A 20,695-nucleotide genomic window follows, 5' to 3' on the forward strand; every position below is an offset into this window, starting at 1 on the left:
AATGAAGGACCTCTGTTAGCCCCTCCCCATTGAAATCCCTGGGAAGCAGACCAAGATTGCAGTATGTTTAACAGCGTGGTGAACTCTGGATACTGGCATAATACCTACCCGCATCTGGTTACCACTATAATACCTAGCTCCTAATGTTTTCTGTGCTCCTTATTCCAGCAAAGCTCCCATTGACTATTGAGAGCTTTGCCGGCTGACCAGCAGGTAATCGAACCAGTCTTGTATCTGTCACAGTAAAACCCTGCATGTGCTGGTGTTTGGGGAAGATCAGCTGTCTGGTGCTTAGTGTGTGGCTGGGTGGTCATTCTGTACTGGTAATTGCCATAACTTATTGCAGCGTGACTTTCCAACCTCCAGCATTAGTGCCACGACAGAGGAGAGAAGCGGTGATGTGAGGAGATTAGTGAGAATGTAACACATGTTCTCTAATTGATATTTGCCTTGGGATGGGACAGAGCGACTGACAGTGCCTGTAGCTCTCTATGTAAGGGCTGTGTCCAATGAACACTATGTGTTCTCAACCAATGCCCTCCTTTATTGCACTTACAAAGCTGATGATGTCGTCTTGATGCCATGTTCCCTAAACGTGTTGCGATTTCCCCCCCGCCCTCACTCTTGGATACCATGTCTCTAATAACTAAACCAGCATGTGATGTGTCCTGCAAACGCCCCATCCTGTGCCTTCATGTGAGCTGCTGTGCAAATCACCACTAACAAATGTCTTTGTTTGTATGTTCTTCAAAGAAGGCATTGTCCCACCCTCTGTGTGCAGACAGGGCTTAGCACACTGGGGATGCTACAGCAGTAAGAACAATCTAGCAGGGAGGGGCCTCTACTTGCTAGCCGTGGAAGCCAGTGATGCTTTATGTGTTGGGAACAGCTGTAGTTTGGAAGTAGCTGTCCAGGGCATTAATAAAATCTCTCTCTAACTGACTCAGTGCCAAAGCCGGTACCTGAACCTGTTGTGCCATGCTCTGGCTCCAAGCCGCACTGCACGGCTCCATGGCAAGCAGGTGTTGGGCACGCAGGGTGCCCTATGCCGTTTCAGAGTGGAGATTGTTTTCACGCTGAGTAACAAAGATTCTGTGCTTCAGATAAATGATTTTGAAGCAGATTTTGTGCCTGGCTAGAAGAAGCTCATGGTAGCTTTGTAAGACTGATGCCTGTGAGAGATTCTAGCGTGTGCACTGAATCCCTGGGCTGATTCTGTTTCAGGCTCATCTGCCCTTTGCTGTTGTTGGCAGCACGGAGGAGGTGAAAGTTGGAAACAAGCTGGTGAGAGCTCGGCAGTACCCTTGGGGGGTGGTGCAAGGTAAGGAAGTCAACAGCAGGGCACGTTTCAGAGCTGTGAAGCCCCTCGGCGTGTGTGTGTGCTCACGCTCTCTCCTGCGCGTCTTTCTTCTACCACCATGTCAGAGTGTGGGTGCCAGGGCAAGAGACCCAAGGATTCTGTATCACCATTCAGGGCTCCTTTGTTGAATCAAGTTATCAGGTGCTTGAACCCTGCCTGAAGGTGCAGTGTGGTTACGGCTGGGTCATACAGGCAGGTGCATTCCCTTTGCTCCAACCAGGCTGGAGCAGGGTTCTAAACAGAGAGAGCTAAGCTCTGGGTCAGAGAGGTTCCAGCTGGGAAAACCCTAGGAGCAGCCAATTATAGGGTGAAAGCTTAGACTGAAGTTTATGATGAGCTATTGTAACCAATGCAACTCAAGCCGTGGAAGGAGAGTTGGCTTTATACAGTGTGTGGGAGCTCTTCTCAGAGCAGGGTGGGAACTTCAGCTGCTCCTGAGGGTCTTTCTGCTTCTCTCTCTCTTCCAGTGATCCTCCCAGCAACAGTGGCTCTGTGCTGAATGTCTAGGTGGGGGACTGTAACCCTCCCTAGCTTGTTCAGGTGCTTCGGAGGCATTCACTCAGTGCTGTGCTGGGATGATTAGAGCAGTACAAGTGCCCTCCCTCGAGCGCTGCTCCTCCTTTCGGAGCCCCTCTCAAAACGCGTGCTGTGCAGTCTGGGCAGGATCTTTCACCTGAGCCCCATGCCGTCGAAGTAACAGCTCAGAACGGCACATAAAATCCAGGAAATATACATTTCCCTTCAACCCGGTTCTATTTCCTTTTTTCCTTGAGTGGGGCAGAGTCCTGGTGACAGAACTGCTCCCACACACCTTTGTGCACATGCCCCATCATCCTTCTATGACACCCATTTCCGTGGCTATCCGTGTATGGAAGGCACCAAGTCCCATAGGTCCTCTCATAGGTCCGCCATTAATTCCTTTTGTGCTCATGACCCTTGCTCTTGGAAATGCTGTCCTAGCCCTAGAACCTGGCACCCTGGTAAAGAGCAGTCTCCTGCCTAGGCAGATGCTTCTGAAACGGAAAGGCCCTGCTTCTGCAATGCTCTCCTGTTGGAAAGCTTCGCTCGTTGCACCAAAGGTACACATTCCCTGAGAGAGGATCTCGCTGGGTTTAATCTGTCCTGCCTTATCCTTGCAATCCTCCCTTCCCCTCAATCCTCCCCCCTCCGCCCCCTGTATTTGCTGAATTTCTTCCCTTCTGTTTAATCAGTCGAGAATGAAAGTCATTGTGACTTTGTGAAACTGCGAGAAATGCTGATTCGAGTCAACATGGAAGATCTTCGGGAACAGACTCACACCCGCCACTATGAGCTGTACAGACGGTGCAAGCTGGAGGAGATGGGGTTCAAGGACACAGATCCTGACAGCCAGCCATTCAGGTGAGTGACCCTCATCTCCCCAATCCATTTCCAGTAGTGATCCTGCAAACCTTCCATCAGCTAGAATCCCCTTGGGCAGAGAGCTTGCAACATCAGGCCACTAGACTGAGACCTGCTAACATTGATTTTGAACCTCTCTGCTGCTTGAGATATTTTTCTCTTTTTTCCCTTCTCCGTCCCCTCTGCCTTCAAGCAATTTAGACGGGCATAGCCTTGCTAGTCACTATTGAATAATACCGTAGTGTCTCATTTGCTTTTTATCCAGCCTTCAAGAAACCTATGAGACCAAAAGAAAAGAGTTCCTAGGTGAACTGCACAAGAAAGAGGAAGAAATGAGGCATATGTTTGTTAACAAAGTCAAGGAGACTGAATCGGAACTGAAAGAGAAGGAAAGAGAGGTGGGTATATCAGAGACCTGCAAGATGAGCCCAAACCACACGTTCAGCTCTGAGGTCCAGATGTGGATGAAGTGTGAGCACTTGAAAGCTGTGAGCTGAACACAGCGAGCAGAGTAACGTAACAGTCTCCTCAAGTAGCATATCCCAGCACCCGAGGATGGGTCTCAAATATACGCAGTGGTATCTAGCTAGATGCTCACATGGGCCCCATCACCGTGGGATCTGGACACCTCACAAACGTTAATGAATTTATCCCCGCAATAGCCCGGCATGGTAGGGAATTATTCCCCCTGTACAGATCAGAGAGGGAGGCACAGAGGATGACATTTTGAAAACTACCTAAGGTCGTTTTCAAAACGACCACACAGCATTTTGGAGCAAGCGGGAGTGAGTGGGAGCTCAGGCTTTGAAACCTAGGGAGTAGGCCAGAGATTCTCAAACTGGGGGTCGCTCAGGGAGTCGTGAGGTTATTATGTGAGGGTCCTGAGCTTTCAGCCTCTACCCGCAAACCCCGCTTCACCTCCAGTATTTATAATAGTGTTAAATATTTTAAAATGTGGTTTTGATTTATAAGGGGGGTCGCACTCAGAGGCTTGCTGTGTGAAAGGGGTCACCAATAGAAAACTCTGAGAACCGCTGGAGTAGGCGGACTTCATTGCCCAAGCTCCAGTTTAAGCTGCAGCTGCACAGTGCTGTCTGTATAACTATTTTTAGAACAGTAGTGCAAGCGCGACTAGCCGGAGCCTGTTGACCCAGGCTGCAGGGGCTCACTCCAAAATGCTGTGGAGACATACCCTAAGTGATTTAAAAGCGTAAGTCCCATTGAATGTCAGTGGGAGCTTAGATTCTTCTGGAAATGTTATTCTCTGTGCCTCCCTCCTCCCCATTCTGTACAATGGGAATAATTGCGCAAGTCTCAGTGAGGTCATAGGCTCCTAAGCCACTTTGATGCTTCTGAAAATTAAGGCTTCTCAGAGGAGCTGGGCACCCACAGCTCCGGTTGGTACCAACGGGGGCTGTGAAAATCAGGCACTTACTATCATGACTAAGATCCCAGACGAAGCCTGTGGTAGAGCTGGGAACTGAACCACGATCTTTTGAGTCCTAGGCCTGGTCCACACTAACCCCCCACTTCAGACTAAGGTACGCAAATTCAGCTACGTTAATAACGTAGCTGAATTCGAAGTACCTTAGTCCGAACTTACCGCGGGTACAGACGCAGCAGGCAGGCTCCCCCGTCGATGCCGTGTACTCCTCTCGCCGAGCTGGAGTACTGGCGTCGACGGCGAGCACTTCCGGGATCGATCCCAGAAGATCGATTGCCTGCCACCGAACCAGGAAGTAAGTGTAGACGTACCCTTAATCCAGTGCCCTGGCCCTAAGACCTCCTTCCCCTCTTGCTGTTCTACATTAAAATGAGCGGCGAGAGAGAGCGATTGGGACAGACAATATTGAGTTTGTCCCGTTGTCTTGCCCTTTACATACAAAGGCTAGTAATATGCAAAGAGCAGGTAGTTTAGGCCCCTGTCTTGCAGAGAGAGCAGCAATTTCAGCCCCTCAGTCCTGTGTTGAAGCTCTGTGACCTCAGTGGGACTCTGCACAGCAGCAAGAGCCTGTGATTGCTGCTCCTTGGGGAAACGTGTGGCCTGGGGCAGTAGCCCAGCAGACGGTCGTGGAGGCGATGCTCATGGAGTCTGTCTTCTACCAGCTACACGAAAAGTTTGAGCATTTAAAGAGGATACATCAGGAAGAGAAGAGGAAGGTGGAGGAGAAGAGGAGGGAGCTGGAGGAGGAGATGAATGCCTTCAACAGGCGGAAACTAGCAGTCGAAACCCTGCAGTCTCAGTCCTTGCAAGCTACTTCGCAGCAGCCACTGAAGAAGGATAAAGACAAGAAAAAGTAAGCGGTTTAACTTAAACCTTTTCCAGCCATTCAAAACATTTTATTCTTTCAACAATGTGGTCGTTTTAGACAGAAACAAACACAATAAAACACCACGCGAATGAAGCTGTAAAGCTAGTAAATTAAAGGGGATTTTAACTCTTAAGCCAGCATCCTTCCGATCCTCCTGAAAGGGTCCGGTTATATCTGCCCCCTATAGAAGCCTTGGCGACTGGAGAGGAAATGGACCTGTCCCTTTTCAGGCCTGTTAAGAATGAGAGAGTCAGGTGACATTTATGCCCACCTCCCTGATGGCCGGTTCAAGGGACTGGCTTAGTCTGTTTAGCCTAGGGAAATGAGTTGTCTCTCTTTCCCAGGAGAGGGAAGAGGAGGATTCCAGAACAACCAAATAGTGCAGTGTCCTTCAGGCCTGGCCTCAGGCAGTGCAATAACATTATTGTGAGCTGCAGGGTTTGGGACTGTGTCTGTAGGATGCTGAAGGGCTGTTGGCTTTGCTGGACAGTAAAGAGTTTAAAAAAAAAAAGGGGGGCACCTAAAAATGAAGGGAAGGTAGGAATGCATCATGGTCTCTTGGGTCTTGTTCCTGCCTATTTGGAATCACTGACCTTTAGATATGAGGAAGATTTTTCTTCTACCCTATGGGCCAGACTCTGGTACCTCTGTGACTGGCCTCTTAGGCATTCCCACTGAGTTCAGCGGTAGTGCTTCTGGAGTAAGGTGCTCATCAGTGAGAATAATGGTTTTCAGAATATATGCGAGTGACAGGGGAAAAGAGAAAACAAGTGAAACAAATGGTCTGCTCCTACTCCCATTGAAGTCCGTCTTCAATGAGTGCAGGATTGGGAACAAAATGGAAAAGGGGTCACCCTAGATACTGCTATACTTCTCCTCTGTTCTAACATCTTACGCTGTTTTCTCCTGCACAGAGGAACTTAAATATTCTCTTTATGTTCCATAAGATTCAGAGCAAGCTGGTGGTAACAGTAACTGATAATTTTGACGATGGAAAGAAAAAGATCAGGTGTATTATTTAATGTGATTACTGTGGATTAACATTTTCCTCATGTGGTAAAAACCAATTCTGGTTCTGTCCTGCGTGCTCTGTGCACATCCTACCGGCAGCTAGACTCCAAGCACTGATTATAAAATATTATATTATAACGAAAGGATCGTCCATTCAAATGTAGCGCAAATTAAGGCCCATATGCTTGTGCATCTCTGAGATCTTTGGGCTAAATTTATTTCAAGCCTTCAAATGTCAGCAATGATTTTGCATGAAAATGATTGAATAATGTCATGGGGCTTTTTAGACAAAAGACAATGGGCCTAATTCTGGCCTCAGTTACACATGTGTAAACTGAAACTAACGTAAGAGAGATCAGAATCTGGCCCTGCCCTTACAGTATAAAGAATCTTTAAGACCAGAATGACTTAATACTCTGCCCTTGGATATAGTGAGTATAGTCCATGGCTGAATAGCTGCCTTTGTTGCAGCTCTGAGTGTTACATAATGTGCTGTACATCTTGTGACTGGAGGATGCTACTAAATGTAGTTCAGGCTGTCACAGCTTAGTGTGTTGATTCGATGACATAGCCTTCAGTACCTGGGAGTTATAATTAATCATCATTAGCAGTACACAATGTGGCCTTGTTGACCACCTCTGCTCAAGAGCTGTATCGATACAGGAATAACAGGTTGAGTTGCATCTTGTCCTGATTGTGTGAGTCGATGCAATAGAAGAGGATGCTGCAGATAAAGAGGGAGGTACATTAAACTGAGAGGGGAAGTTTGCAGGCCTGCCTACTGTTTAACGAGCACCCAAATTCATGGGTGCATTTTAAATAAACATTTAAATCCTGGGTGACTTGGCACTTGCTGCCTCAGCTTCTCTCTCTAATAATTTTGCAGTGTTCAATATTTCATTAAAAAAAACACAAACATGCTAATTTACATATACTTTATGACTTAATTTATTTGAATATGGGATGTGCGCTAATTGCATTCCTCAGTAGCAGTAGTATTGGTGGCCACACTCTGGGCAGGCAGAAGCCAGATGGGTTCGCATCTCAGCCATGATGCATTATCTAGCTCTCCATTTAGAAATAGATATCAAATGTGTCATTATTTAACAGTCGATCTGAGATGTGATTTGAAACACCCTCGTCATTAGCACATGACTGAATAGTCTGAGTTTTGCCACTGTCATTACAAGGTGGTTACAGTCAGAAATGGGACTGTGTAAAAATGACGACAGATTAACAGAGTAAGAATCTAACTGAAAAAATTACAGACTATTTATTCTGGCTGACGTAAGTACTTCTGAATGCACTGGTGGGAGACTGAGCTGGATTCTTTTGTGGTTTGTGCATCGAGCGGCTTGTTAAATAAGTTCCAGTTGTGGGGTCTTTAGTACTAACCGGGACTGAAAAACCAGAAAGATTCTATCTTGAGTCTCAGATTCTGGGTTCAGTTTGGCATTTTGAGAAATATCACCTTTTTTTACTTGACACCTGCTACAGAAGTCATTGTGAGACAATAAATATGGGGGCAAGTCCCAGAATGCTATTTGTACAGAATAGCAAAATGTTTTCTGCTTAAGCAGGATTGCGTGGTACAGAACGTAAGAATCTTGAGCTGGAAAAAGTTCCATTCCCCATTGCCTGCCAACGCTCTGACTTTTTAAATATTTTGTCTGGAATTGTATTTCCATCCCTTTTTTTTGGTAATACCATTATTGCATATCCGTGTGGAGACAGGAGGGAGTGTGGGAGAGCATTAATGTAGTCTTATGTCTCAACCCATCCCACCCAGCTCTGCTCCTATGGGGAATGTTATAATTACAGCTGGTCAGCAATTTTTCACCAAAAAATGCTGATTTGTCAAAACTTGTTGGGAAAAACATTTTGAAATTGTTGAAACATCCCCTTTTGACATTATTTAAATGAAAATTTTTATTTTTTTGGGTCAAAATGACTTTTCCTTTCACAATTTAACTTAATTTATGCTAAACAGGTTTTTTTAAAAAGAGAAAAAGTTGAAGTTGAAATGAAATGTTTTGATTGACCCAAAGAAAAAAAAATTTTTTGTTGATTTGTCAGTTCATGAAAATTTGTGATTGATTTTTTTTCATCCTGATTTGGGATGGGAAAAAATTTCAAGATCTCCTGGAATGGAAAAAACGGTGTCCTGTCCAGCCCAAGTTATAATATGCTTAGTAGTAATCTAAGTAAACTTTTTCCAAGAGGACTAGGAGATTTAGCCACACAAGACCCATTGAAATTAACGGGAGCTGTGTGTTTAAATTCCTGATTATCCAGTGTCTTTAATTTGGGATGTTTCACCAAAAGCTCAACTAGCAAAGTGCCGGAATCCTGATAGCTTTTACCTGTGCAAACAGTGACCTCTGGTGGATACTACTGAAAACATGTTTTGATGCCTCTTCCTGATTGTGCTGTTGGGTTGTGTGTGGAACACTTCAGTCAGGCTGACACTCTATAAAGCTGAATCTGTAGTTTGTACAGAGCACTATCATTCACACAAGAGACCTGGGTTGGATTTGCAGAGTCTGGATTCCTGCTCTCTTAACTGGCAAAGCGGACGATCCAGTTCTGTTATGCTGCACTTGTGCAGTCATTTACACCAGTGAAAAGAGAGAGTAAAATGCCACCAACTCATAATGGTAGTGTTTTACACTCACTGACTACCCAAGCTGCAGGCAATGCCACAAAGGTAGCCCTGAAGGATGCTTTCTCAGCCCATTTGGTGGATGTAGGAGTGGCGTCTGAACAGAGAACCATCCATCTGTTCTTGAACAGATAGATATTCTGTGGGCCTCTGGGAGCGGGAGATAAGTAAGCCCAGGGAGAAGGAATGGGGGAGATAGAGTAGGAATCCTTGGCGGAAATGCTTTATTAATTCTGTTTCATTGAAGTGCTTGTAAGATGGCTCGTTAAATCTGACATTTGGTTTTAAATTTCGGTAGAGTTAATTTTCTTCATAGCTTTGATTAGTAAAATTAGAAATCGGGGATTAAGGATTGCAGATAATCAGATAAAATGTTTCAACAGGGAGGTTGGCTTTCACAAATGCAATTGTTAACCAGATTATGCTTTCACACCACCTTTAGTTTAGGACGCATTTAGGTAGTCCTGAAATGCCAGATCTGTGGTCTCTCTTCTTCATTGTATATGTTTTCACTAGAGTTTGCTTTTGTTTAATTTCCATAACATTAATCCATGCTGTTTTTGTTAATGTTTTTGTTTCTTTCAGTTAATCGCACACAGGCCAAGAGTGGACTTTGTACTTTCATGTGTTAAGTTGCTTGAGTTTCCTACCTTGTGTTACTTCTGTCATAACATTGTGTGAATGGACCAAAGTGAAAGAGAAAATGAGCCTCTTCAGTGTTTACAGTGTAACAATTTATTGTTATCTGTACAGGACTTATGAATAGTTTTTAAGGAAGTAAATGTCATACTGTGTAAATTTTCTGACACAAAGTCAACTAATCCTGAAAATGAGCAGGCTTGTTTTGTTTCAGACCTGATGGGCAAACATCCACTTGTAAAGTGACCATAATTGTTTTATAAGAACTAATGTTACTAATTGATAGTTACTTTACAGATTACATTAATTTTTAATGCTTAATGGGACTCCTGATTTGATTTTTTTCTACATTTGTTATAAGTAGTGTGAAGAACACACTTTTTTTTTTAACAAAAGTCACAACTTGAATAAGTTTAGAATTGAAAAAAAAAAAAAACACGTGGAATTTCCTAACAAGGCCTAAGTGCTCTAGGCTGAGTAACCTACTCTCAGGTCATTTTTTAAAAAAACCCTAATTTCTCTAAACACTTTGTGCCGTGCATAATATAAAGAGAGTGGCAATACAAGTCCTACGACAGCATTTTGATTTCTCTTTATTGCTAACGTGGAACATTTAAATAGGAAGATTTTCCTTTCCTTAGGGTTTGTTATATTATGTGGAACGATGGGATTTTTGTAACTCCACTTGTAACTTAACCAGTGTGTTTTGCTGTCAAGATGTTTGATCATTCATCTTGAACTTATAAATTGTTTCCAGTGTAAAAAATGTACCCATAAACAGATGTGTAATGAACACAAGTAGCCTGATCCTAACCAGGGCTATGTACCCCCAAGTCCCATTAGTCCCCTCCTCTCACCAATTTTTCTCTTTAACACTGTTTTGATATTTGGAAACCATTGTTTAGCCCACAGGGCTGTATAGGGAACAACACTATTTCAGGCAGCGGGCAGTGGCCCACCCTTTCCATGATGTAGGCAAGGCAATTGGTGAATATGGGTGTGTTAGGTAGGTTGTACCTTTTTCATTTAGACATGGTTTGACTTCGCTAAAAATAGTTAGACTCAAAAATGTCATCAGATACTGGGCTAAAAGAAAACAAATATTTTACACTAGCTCCCACTTAGTGCCTTTAGAGTTTTGGTTAACTGTTTCAGCAAACACTGGCTAATTAGGTGTTGATTGTGAGCATGTCCATTTTATTTAGCATTCATTTCTTCTAATCATTTTTAGAGATCTCTTAGTCTTTAAACAACCGTGCTGGCAAATTCCTCATTTGACTTTTAAATAATGGTGTATAGCCTTGTAATCTGAGCCTTTAGCAGGTCTGTTCAGAGGTAGCATTTAGCTGTATTGTATACTGAGGTTCTTCAACTTGCATATCCTGATAAAGCAGCTTTTTTAATACATGCTCAGGTGTTGAAATATTTTCTTACAGATGTTGGCCTTTTATATGAATATATTGAAAATCATGTCACAGTATTACTTGATATTTGTAAGTAAGAACCTCATGAAAATTATACAGGTACTTTTAAAGACAGGCCATTTTAAAAAGAAAGAGAGTTAATAGTGAGTATTAACACTTATTCAGGACTTTGCTGAGATCTGACCATTTAATTTTAAGGCTGTGCCTCTTTAAACTAAATATATTGTAAAGAATAACTGTCAAATGTTGAGGGTTAATATGTTTTTTAGAATAGATGCTCAAAGAATATAGCATATTGTTACATACACGACAATCCTAGCACATGATTCGCTGAAAATAGTCAGGTGGCAAATAAGTAGAAAATCATGGTATTCTTAATCATGTGAGAAGTTCCATAAAGATCAGTGGACTAATTACATGAGTAAAGCAATAGCTTCTGGTTTATATTATTTTACCTTCTCAAAGGCCAACAGTACTGAGAGTTGGAATAAAGTTAACTAATTAGATCACACATGCAAATGAATGCATTATGATTGGCTTTTCAGTCAGTAGTTTTCTCCTGATCTCATGCTGCAGCCAACAAGATCATCTATGCAAATATTTTCTTCCTGATTGGCTCATGAGCGATCAGAATACTTTTATTCCTAGAGCTGTAACTATTGTTTCCTTAGTATGTTAGTTAAAAATAATAATAATAATAATGATGATAAAAATAAAAGCTTAATATCCATGGCCATAAGAGAGATTTCCAGATATTTCTGAAGACATTCAGAATGTATGTAACGATATATTAATTATTAATTATTATTATTATATATACGTTGACTTCATGTTGTGGTAAACATCCTTGTCCTTTTAGTTAAATACTGACCTCAGCTTTCCCTTGGTCATTATTAACCTCTTGAATTGATAGACCATAATATTCTCCCCCAACAGAAGTCAATATATGCTTCTTCTTTTGTTAGTACTTGATTTTTCGTTTTTGCCCGAGACCAAATTTAAATGTTTGGTGCATTAAGCTAGTTATGTACTTGCTTTTTATTTAACAAGTTATCAATATAATGTGACACTAATCTCACTCCAAGCTGAAGATTTACCTCTTGTGTTATAGGCTAGAAGAAAATAAAGATTGCTTCAGAAATTATACCCAAAATGAGCAATCCAATTAGAATATTTTTCCTGGTTATTTTTTTAACATACATCTCTAAAGTGTTGGCATTAATGGAAAAGTTATCCATTTTCTATCATTTAAACACCCATTACCGTGTATTGTTTCTGCTTTTTAAGTTAAAATGTATTTTGGATGTCTCTTAATTTTATAAACTTTTTATGTGTGCATGGAGCAGATTCTACACAGAAGTGGTTACTGGGTTTTTTTGTTTTTAATTTGGCAAGAACATGGAGACATTTGTGGAACTGCTCTTTTGTAAAGTTAACATGCTTCTCTGAAAGTGTTGCATTCATTCACTTTGTCATTCATGCTGTTTTTTGCCTTTCAATTCTTTCTGTTCACTTTGTACTTATTTCTTTTATTAAATCTCACATTTATTTTGAGTTTTGTGGTGTCGTTTATTTGACAGTACTTTTCTAAAACTTCTATTCTCTAATAGCATCCTAATGAAATAACAGTGTAATTATTGCAAGCTTACCCAAATACAGTATTTGTTTTCTGTTATGACTTTGAATCATAGAATATCAGGGTTGGAAGGGACCTCAGGAGGTCATGTAGTCCAACCCCCTGCTCAAAGCAGGACCAATCCCCAGACACTTCATCTCAATGTTAATGGAAGCTACATACATTTATGCAGGGGCACAATGTGCCCTTAGTTCACTCAGCAACCCTAGAAAACAAATGCACACAATTATTTTGGAGAGACTTGCTAATTAAAAATCTAGCTGGAGTCCTTTTCTGAATGTATCTTCCATGGGGCCCTGCTAATTCTTAAATCAAGTATAACGTGAGGAATTAGTGTCTCAGTCTGTTTGTCCTAAGCTACTGGACTCAGAAATTATGGTTGCACTTAATAAGTAACAACCTTAATTCCAGCCTAAGGCAGAATTTGACCTTAACATGCGACACTTGCTCCGGTTGTGTTTTTGGCCAAAGCTGTCCTGACCTTTAAAAATAAAAAGTGTTCCATAATAATTGGTGCTTTGGGGATTTGAATGGACAAGAGTGAAAGAAAGAAGGCATGTGCTGTGTGCAGATGACCATTGACCAACCTTTGGTGGCCTTGATGATACTATTGCAATCCGGCCTGGGAGCCCAGCCTGGATCACAGAGTTAGGAATTGTTAAGTGTTGGAGTTATTCGAATTAGATGAGTACACTTCCCACAGAATCCCAAGCAGATGGAAGTGGCAGCAAATGTGACTTAATCACATCCTAAACTGGAATTTAAAGAAACTTTGGCCTATAAAGTCTCTGTGTAAAGAGGGTGACGGAAGAGGGTACATGGTTCTTTGGTAGCTGCATTGGTAATAATTAACGGTGAACACTTTGTGACCTGGTAAAATATTTCTCAGGGTGGCTTCTCTCTCTCCCACCGAAGTAACCTTTATAATAATAATTTGCATTTCTGTACCATCTTTGAAGGATCTCAAAGCTTTTTTATAAACATTAGTGAATGTTAAGCCTCACTACACCCAGATGAGGTAAGTATCATCTGCAGTTTATTGATTGGGGAAGATAGAAAACAAGAGATCAAGCAACTGGTCCCTAAGGTCACACAGCAAACCTATATCTGGCTCTGCAGCAAAACCCAGATTTCTTGCCTCCCAGTTTTGTGATATTTAAGAGGGAGGTTTGTGTAGTGGTTATGTGTATGGAGTCTCTAAGGCACAGACAGGTTTGGCCTCTTGGTACTTAATCTTAGAAAATTGTTTTTTTCATTGAACTAGGTAGTCTCCAGAGGTCCTCCATTATGGTTAAACTTGAGTACAAGGGAGACGGGCTCCACTTTCCTTCTGTCTCTGTGGGATATCTTTATTTTGGAGATTTTTTTCAGTGTGAGGATGGTCACATTTCTCCAGCATTACCAGTTGATTTAAAAATCCCAGTTCCAACATGAAATCTTCCGCAGATATGTCACCGTTCAAGTCAGGTGTGCCTTGTGCATGCCTAGCGCTGCATGTTACCAGCCTATGTGCAACTTTAGGTTTTGTGCTACTTTGACCTTTTGTGCTCTCTACACTTGATGCAATTTACCTGCAACTTAAATATTGACTCTCTCTTGTTCTTTCTGTAGCTTTTTTAGTCTTCCCAGTGCCTGCTCCATAACATCAGGAAGACATGTTAATTAGAAGATTTATTAAGGCCAAAACATCTCATGCAGAAGAAATTAATTGGTGCTTTCACCTTTATGCTTGCACTATATTGCACAGAAGAGAGTATATAGCAAGGACTAAGACATACTGTATCTTTTGATTTGGACAAGTTCTCTTGAACAGGTTTCTTGATAAATGAAATCTAAGATACTCACTAAAAGATAAATGGCTAATTACGGCTAATGCATGACAAGCACTAAAACCAAGATACTAATCATCTCTGGGGTTAAGAACCCATACAAAGTAATCATAAGCATTTACACTGTTAAAGTTTCCAAGTAGCAGAGGAACCGACTTGGTGTGTTAGCATGAATCAGATTTTCAGCTTGCTGCTTAAGCTACCATTGTACAGTAATGGGATTTTGATTTGTTCCTCTTAATGTGATTTTTCGATTGTAATTAGAGAAGTTTCTAATGTCCTTAACATATCAGCCGGATTCTAATATTTCTTAGCAATAACTACTTTGTATAGTTTTTTTTAATGTAGATTATCAGTGAAAACTTTTATAGCCAAAAGAATCCCTTTATTTGTTCAATTTTCCCAATGATAACACATGTGCCTCATATTTAAAAATCCTCTCCTAAAACTTCCTCTGTTCCCAATTTCTGTGCTTGCACCCGATTCTTCAGTTCCAGGTAATATTGGATTGCAATTCCAGAATCCTTCTCTATCTGCAAATAATCTATTGATGTGTTGAGTGATAATGGAACCATTTTAAAGGACAACTAAATGTAATTACGGTAGTTAATGGCGGGGATTAGTTTTCTGCACTAGGGCCTAAAGCTAGAAATCTGAAAAATGTAGGGTTCAGGGTTGTAGGTTATATGTTTCTGCCAGAGGGCCACTTCCCCTAAAAGCAAATACTGTTAAAAGACTACACTTTCTCTGCACCAAACCAAATGTATAGAAATACGCAGAAGCCCATTTTTTATTTCTGTTTAAAAACATGCATAAACTAGTTACAGGAATAATCTTCATTGCACCAAAGGTAGGTTTAATAAAAAGCTGAATTGTGAAATGAATATATACTTTAAAAGTGTACTTTATAGTAAACCTAAATATGTTCAGTGAAAAAATGAAGCCATGTGTCCCGATTCATAACCTTAGCCATAAATCTAGTTCCCTTTACCCTGTTTGTCTCTTTCAAAATAGATAAGAATAAAAACCTGATAGAAGCAGAGTCGGGGCTAATAGGGAGCTGGTTACAGCTCCCTGATTCTCTCTCTCTCTGGGGTGCAGGTTTTCAGCAACATTGGTGCTGCTCTAAACTTTCCTAGCTATACACCAGATGAAGATAGCCAGAGCACATCCTGTTCTGGCCACTATCCCTGCCCCAACACATGCCCTGCAGTAGGGCTGTGAGGGGGTGGGGGCAGGAGCTAGCTATGCTGGCCCTATGCCTGCTTGGGGGCTCCCTTCATCTGAGGGCAGTCCCTGGCACATGTCTCGAGGGAGGTTTCCACTCTCTTTGTAGCACTTGAATGGTGCAAAGAGCCAAGTGGAGCCAGTGAGCTGGCCCACAGGATGGAAAGAAACGTAGCTTTCTGTGATCTCCACAATGTGCCAAATCTTGGAGTCTGTCACGAAGTGCCCATTCAACAGAATGGACCCAGAATTTGGATTAATGAGCAAACGTGTGTGTGCATATTGAGACAGGGATAGTGCATGTGTGCTGCCTGCTCCAGAGAGGGCTGAGAGTTCTCATTGTCATGACAGGCACTGAATGCTCCCATCACCAGAGCATTGGGGTGCCTTTTACACTCGATCACAGAGATACATTTACTGAAAGTCACAGGCACATACCCTGGACTCCCCAGCAATGACCAAAGCAAACTCCCTGAGGTACCAGATCCTGGCAAGTACCTGCTGGGAGACTTACTGTAAGGTGAATCTCAACTCCTACAGTCAGTAAAGAAAAAGAAGAAGAAAAACCTAGGCAAGTGCATTCCTCTTGCATTGCCCACCATTGTCTGCTCCTGCTCACATAACAGTCAATAGCAAAATGCCCATGCATGCCAATGGGAGTGGGATTGGGGCCAAGAAGCGGCCAGATTCTGAGAATTTATTTATTTTTCAGTGACGGTGAATTCAGAGCTGGCAGCCTGCCTAAGATTGCCCCTCTCACTGTCTCATTTGGGTCCTACCCTGGGGGTGACAGTCTGTGTCCCTGCCTGCAACGGAACAAGTTTTACCTGGCCTTTTACTATATTTTAAATATAAGTGTGTGGGTTGTTGTTTTTTTTAAAACAGAGTAACTCCGTAGACAAGTCTTGAAATAAAGATGGAGCTCTTGCAAAGGTAAATTAATCCTGATAGTCTCATAGCTGGACAGATGGATTGAAAGTGAATACTGTTGAAAAGTCTGTGTAATTCTTGTTGGGAGGCCATGACTACATCTTTCAAGAAGAAGAATGCAGTTATAATAACTACAAGCCTAGCAGAGAAAAAGACTATGGGAGACCTGCTGAAAACTCCTAGAGGGTGCTGCAGTACCAAAAGCAGACGATGAAGGGTCCTCTTCTGCATTGTTAGAATACAGAACATTGAACCATGTGCACCATTATGTTACTGAACTAAAAAGCAGTGAAGACAGGTTAAAAAGAATTGCATAGACAAGCCAACAAAACTAATCTAAAACTGATATAGAAGGAAACATTTTATATAAAGTATAATTACAGTAAGGAACGTGCTGTCTATTAAGACAAAAGAGCATAGTAGGGTTCAAAAAAGGATTAGGCGTTTATATGATATTGTCAATTACACTAAGTAGGGTAAAATGTATAAGTAATATCAACCCCCCATGCTTCAAAACATAAGCCAACCACTAACACTCTGGTGTTTGGGAGAAGACTTTTTTCACAGGTACGTTGCTGCATAATTTTCTACTTTGAGGTTTTTCACCGTCTCTTGAAGCATTGGGATTGGACACAGTTGTAGACGGGATATGGGACTAAATGTTATGACTGTTCTTACTTTCCCCCTTTAATAACAGTAACATATTAGCCCACTGTAGCCATGTACTTTTGCTTCAAGTTTCAGCACATCTGTTCCTTTCATAAACCAGTGTAAGGGCAAAAGAATTTTGAATCTCAAATCTTTCTTCTTTATTGCTCTGCTTCTGGATCTCTTCTTTGTCTGACCACAGGAGTTTCCAAATATGTGTAACTGTAAATTACCTTCTCTTTTAGATTAACTTGCAGCAAGTAGTGATCAAAGGTTGGAATATTATATGAAATGCCCTGATGCTAGTGGATACAGGTCCATAGCAAAGCATCTTTACATTTAGATCTGATTGTTTGTAATATGCTTTATTAACTGTGGTATATAGCCAATCTCTGTGGCACACATTTAATGAAGGAGAAACGTGACCACATTGATGGGAAACTATTTCACTCTGTATGCATGTGCTTCTACGTTCAGTGCATGTTCAAGTTTTGATTCTGATTCTGAATCTCAAACTGCTTGGAAGGCAACAGTATCTGAAGGATTTATCAGGAAACGGCTTACAGGCTAACCAGTCCCACAAATTACTTATAGTAGATGATTTCCTATGTTATGGCACGTCTGTGTAAAAGGTACTTGTTACTGTATGTTTTGGTGTGTGGGAGGTCTAACCAGGGTAAGGCAAGAGGCAAAGATGACCCCATCTTTGATAGTTGATGTTCATTATCCAGGATTTTAATTAACCACCAGGCTGCCTTGGCATAGGTACTGCCCATATCCATCATTATGGAGCTCACTTAGAACTGTCCAGATGCACTTTGGACAGTTTTGTTTTTAACTGGTGTGGAGATGTGCCTATTTGAATATTTTAGTATTAAAAAAAACCTTTTCCTAATACAAGAAATTTCAGAATTAAATGAAAGAACAGGAGTACTTGTGGCGCCTTAGAGACTAACAAATTTATTTGAGCATAAGCTTTCGTGGGCTACAGTCCACTTCTTCGGATGCATTAAATTAGATACCTAATGCAAAAATCAGCTTAGAAAGGTTTGCGTTAGGCATTTATCATACCTTCAGACATTGACCTATTTTGCAGTGTGCAGAAGTTGGGACGTGTCATTAGTTGTGCATTGAAGGCTTACAACAAAAACAAACCTCACCCCTCCAGTTGAATGCTATCCTTGTTGTGCTTTTCTGCTCTCTCAATCTGCTGGAGAACAGCCATGGTTTAGTTCTTAGGGCTTGTCTACACTGCAACATTGTCGACCAAAATTTTGTCTTTCACGGGTACTTAAAAAAGCCCCCCCGCGAAAGACAAAAGTTTTGCCGACGTAAGTGGTAGTGTGAAGGCGGCTTTGTTGGCAGGAGCGCTGCTCATGGGGTGGAAGTATTTTGTCAGCAAAAGTGCCGACAAAATACTGACAGAGCGTTTACACATGCTGACTTTTAGTGACAAAGCTGTGTCGACACAGCCTCGTCGCTAAAAGCTGCGTAGTGTAGACAAGCCCTTAGTGTGCCATTAAATGCTGTTTTACACCAGGAAAAATTGCCTGCTAAATACACCATTCAAAAGAAGAGGGTGTGCCCACAGGACTGAAAAACTCCATTCTGTCTCTCTCCCAAGACCAGTTGGAAACAGGACCTTTCTGATCACATAGTGAAAGTGTTTTGGCTCATTTTCCCATATGACTCAATTGTTGTGGTTTGATGTTAGCTGAGGGATTGAACCTTAATGTGAACGACCAGTGGCCAAGCTCATCCCACAATGATGCATTAATGTCTGGGAGTGAATGGAAAGCAGCTCAATTTCCAAAATCCCAAACTGCCTTTCCCTTGTCCAGGGCAGGATAAAGCTGCCGAGCCTTGGTTTGAACGTTTGAAGGAGGCTAAATCCGAAACAATTTGTGTTTTGCTCAGACTTGAGGGGTGAGAGCAGATCCACGCCTTTCCACCTTACTGGACAAGGTGCTCTGTCCTGCTGAGCTATGTTGCTCTTTGGGAATATTCTATAATTAGTCTCTGGCATTTCTTTACAAGGACTGTCGATGTGGAAACCCAGGCTAGGCCATCCATACAATCAGCAAAGGGATCCAGAATCAACCGTGGTATACTTCCCCCACAGTCTTCCCCCCAAATTCTCTGTTTCCCTAATTACAGAATTAAGTGGTAATAACATACCTAAGGGCTCAGGAAGAGTTTTTTTCCACCACCAAAACTTCACCCTGTATTAAAATAGAGAGAAAATACTCTTGAAGCCAGGTTCTGCTCTCAGTTATCCCAGTGTAAATCAGGAGTAATTCTGCTGAAGTCAATAGAGCTGCTGCAGTGGGGTAGGAGAGAAGAAAACCAGGCCCTTCTCTCATATGGTATGTTGCAATAATATTCTGCATCCAGATCTCTCCTGGTGTGACACATTGGCATAGGAGAACATTCTACTAAAGAACAAACCACTCCCTCCACAAACGAGTGTCATTAATTATGATCCTCACAGCGCTCCATGAGATAGAGAAATCAGTATTTTATCCCCATCTCCCAAATAAGGAAACAGACACAAAAGTTCAGCAACTTTCCCAAGATCACATGGACGTCAGTCAGTCAGTAGCAGAGCCAGAATTAGACATGAGGCGTTCCTGATTCTCTGTCCTATGCTCAGTCTGACAGCCCAAGCTGCTTCTCTGCTAGAAACGTGTTACTGGCTGTTTTGGGTTAGCGGAAGCTTTGATACTCTTGGGTAAACACCACTGAATATACATTTTCCCCATAGGTTATGAGAGACCCATGCCTGGCTTTACACAGGTATAAATATGCACACGCCAAGCCTCTGGCAACATAGTGGTGCTGCCAAAATCAGCTCTAACCACACCAGACCTTCACAAGCCAGTGCAAAGCTGGCTGCATCAGTACACTTCTGCCCAGGAGCAATGGCAGGTATAACCTCTCTAATAAAGTGGTTCTTTAATCTGATAATGATACACAACAGTTTAGCCAAAGCTGCTATTGCCGCAATGATTTGGCAGCGGAGTACACTGATGTCCTTCATAATACCGTGAAGAGAGACCAGTGCAAATCTGGCTTGGAATGAGTGTAATCTGTGCTTGATGTGGACTTGTACCAAAAAAAAAAGGGGGGGGGGGGCGGCAAAAGGAAAAATACTGATCCATGAAATTGAACTTGGCAACATGATCCTAAATTCTGGTATTACTGATCCTTAGGATGCTTGACTAAACAGTATACACAACCTTCCCGTGCGGATTAGTTGCTCAGTCAATAAGGGAAGAGGTGCTAACAAGCCCAGACTGTATTCTCTTACAGGTGTGGAAATTTACATGCATCGCATAACACCAAAGATAATACTGTCTTCCTTAGAGCTCGGGTCAGACCATTGCAGCAGCTCTTCTGTTCTTAAAAGAACAGCAAGTATGTCTGAGCGATATAGCGTGGGGTTTTATAAGTTCTAATGGATGATCTTTACATAGATAACATAGCCATGGCTAGCTGACAAGTGACATTTTGTTTGTCTGTTGAGGCTGTGCAGAAGTCTAACAAGTACATTTATGATACAGCTGTAACATTAGAATACGTGTCTGGGAGATGATGCATGCTCCTAAAGGTACAGAGCTGCCAGAATACCTTTGTT

At 41.9% G+C, this 20,695-nt stretch overlaps 1 protein-coding gene across 1 annotated transcript in view; it reads left to right on the forward strand.

Annotated features, from left to right (window-relative positions):
* The window catches only part of SEPTIN8 (septin 8), a 60,948-nt gene extending 51,212 nt beyond the window's left edge, over nucleotides 1–9,736 (forward strand). The window contains exons 6-10 of the mRNA XM_026659467.2: nucleotides 1,225–1,321; nucleotides 2,572–2,740; nucleotides 3,006–3,138; nucleotides 4,847–5,037; nucleotides 9,311–9,736. Coding sequence (XP_026515252.1) covers nucleotides 1,225–1,321; nucleotides 2,572–2,740; nucleotides 3,006–3,138; nucleotides 4,847–5,037; nucleotides 9,311–9,314 — 594 coding nt within the window. The 3' untranslated portion in view covers nucleotides 9,315–9,736. The remainder of the gene's footprint in view (nucleotides 1–1,224; nucleotides 1,322–2,571; nucleotides 2,741–3,005; nucleotides 3,139–4,846; nucleotides 5,038–9,310) is intronic.
* The last annotated feature ends 10,959 nt before the right edge of the window (nucleotides 9,737–20,695 follow it).

Source organism: Terrapene carolina, unplaced genomic scaffold (assembly GCF_002925995.2).
Source record: "Terrapene carolina triunguis isolate 2854851 unplaced genomic scaffold, T_m_triunguis-2.0 Scaffold629, whole genome shotgun sequence".
Lineage (NCBI taxonomy): Eukaryota > Metazoa > Chordata > Testudines > Emydidae > Terrapene > Terrapene triunguis.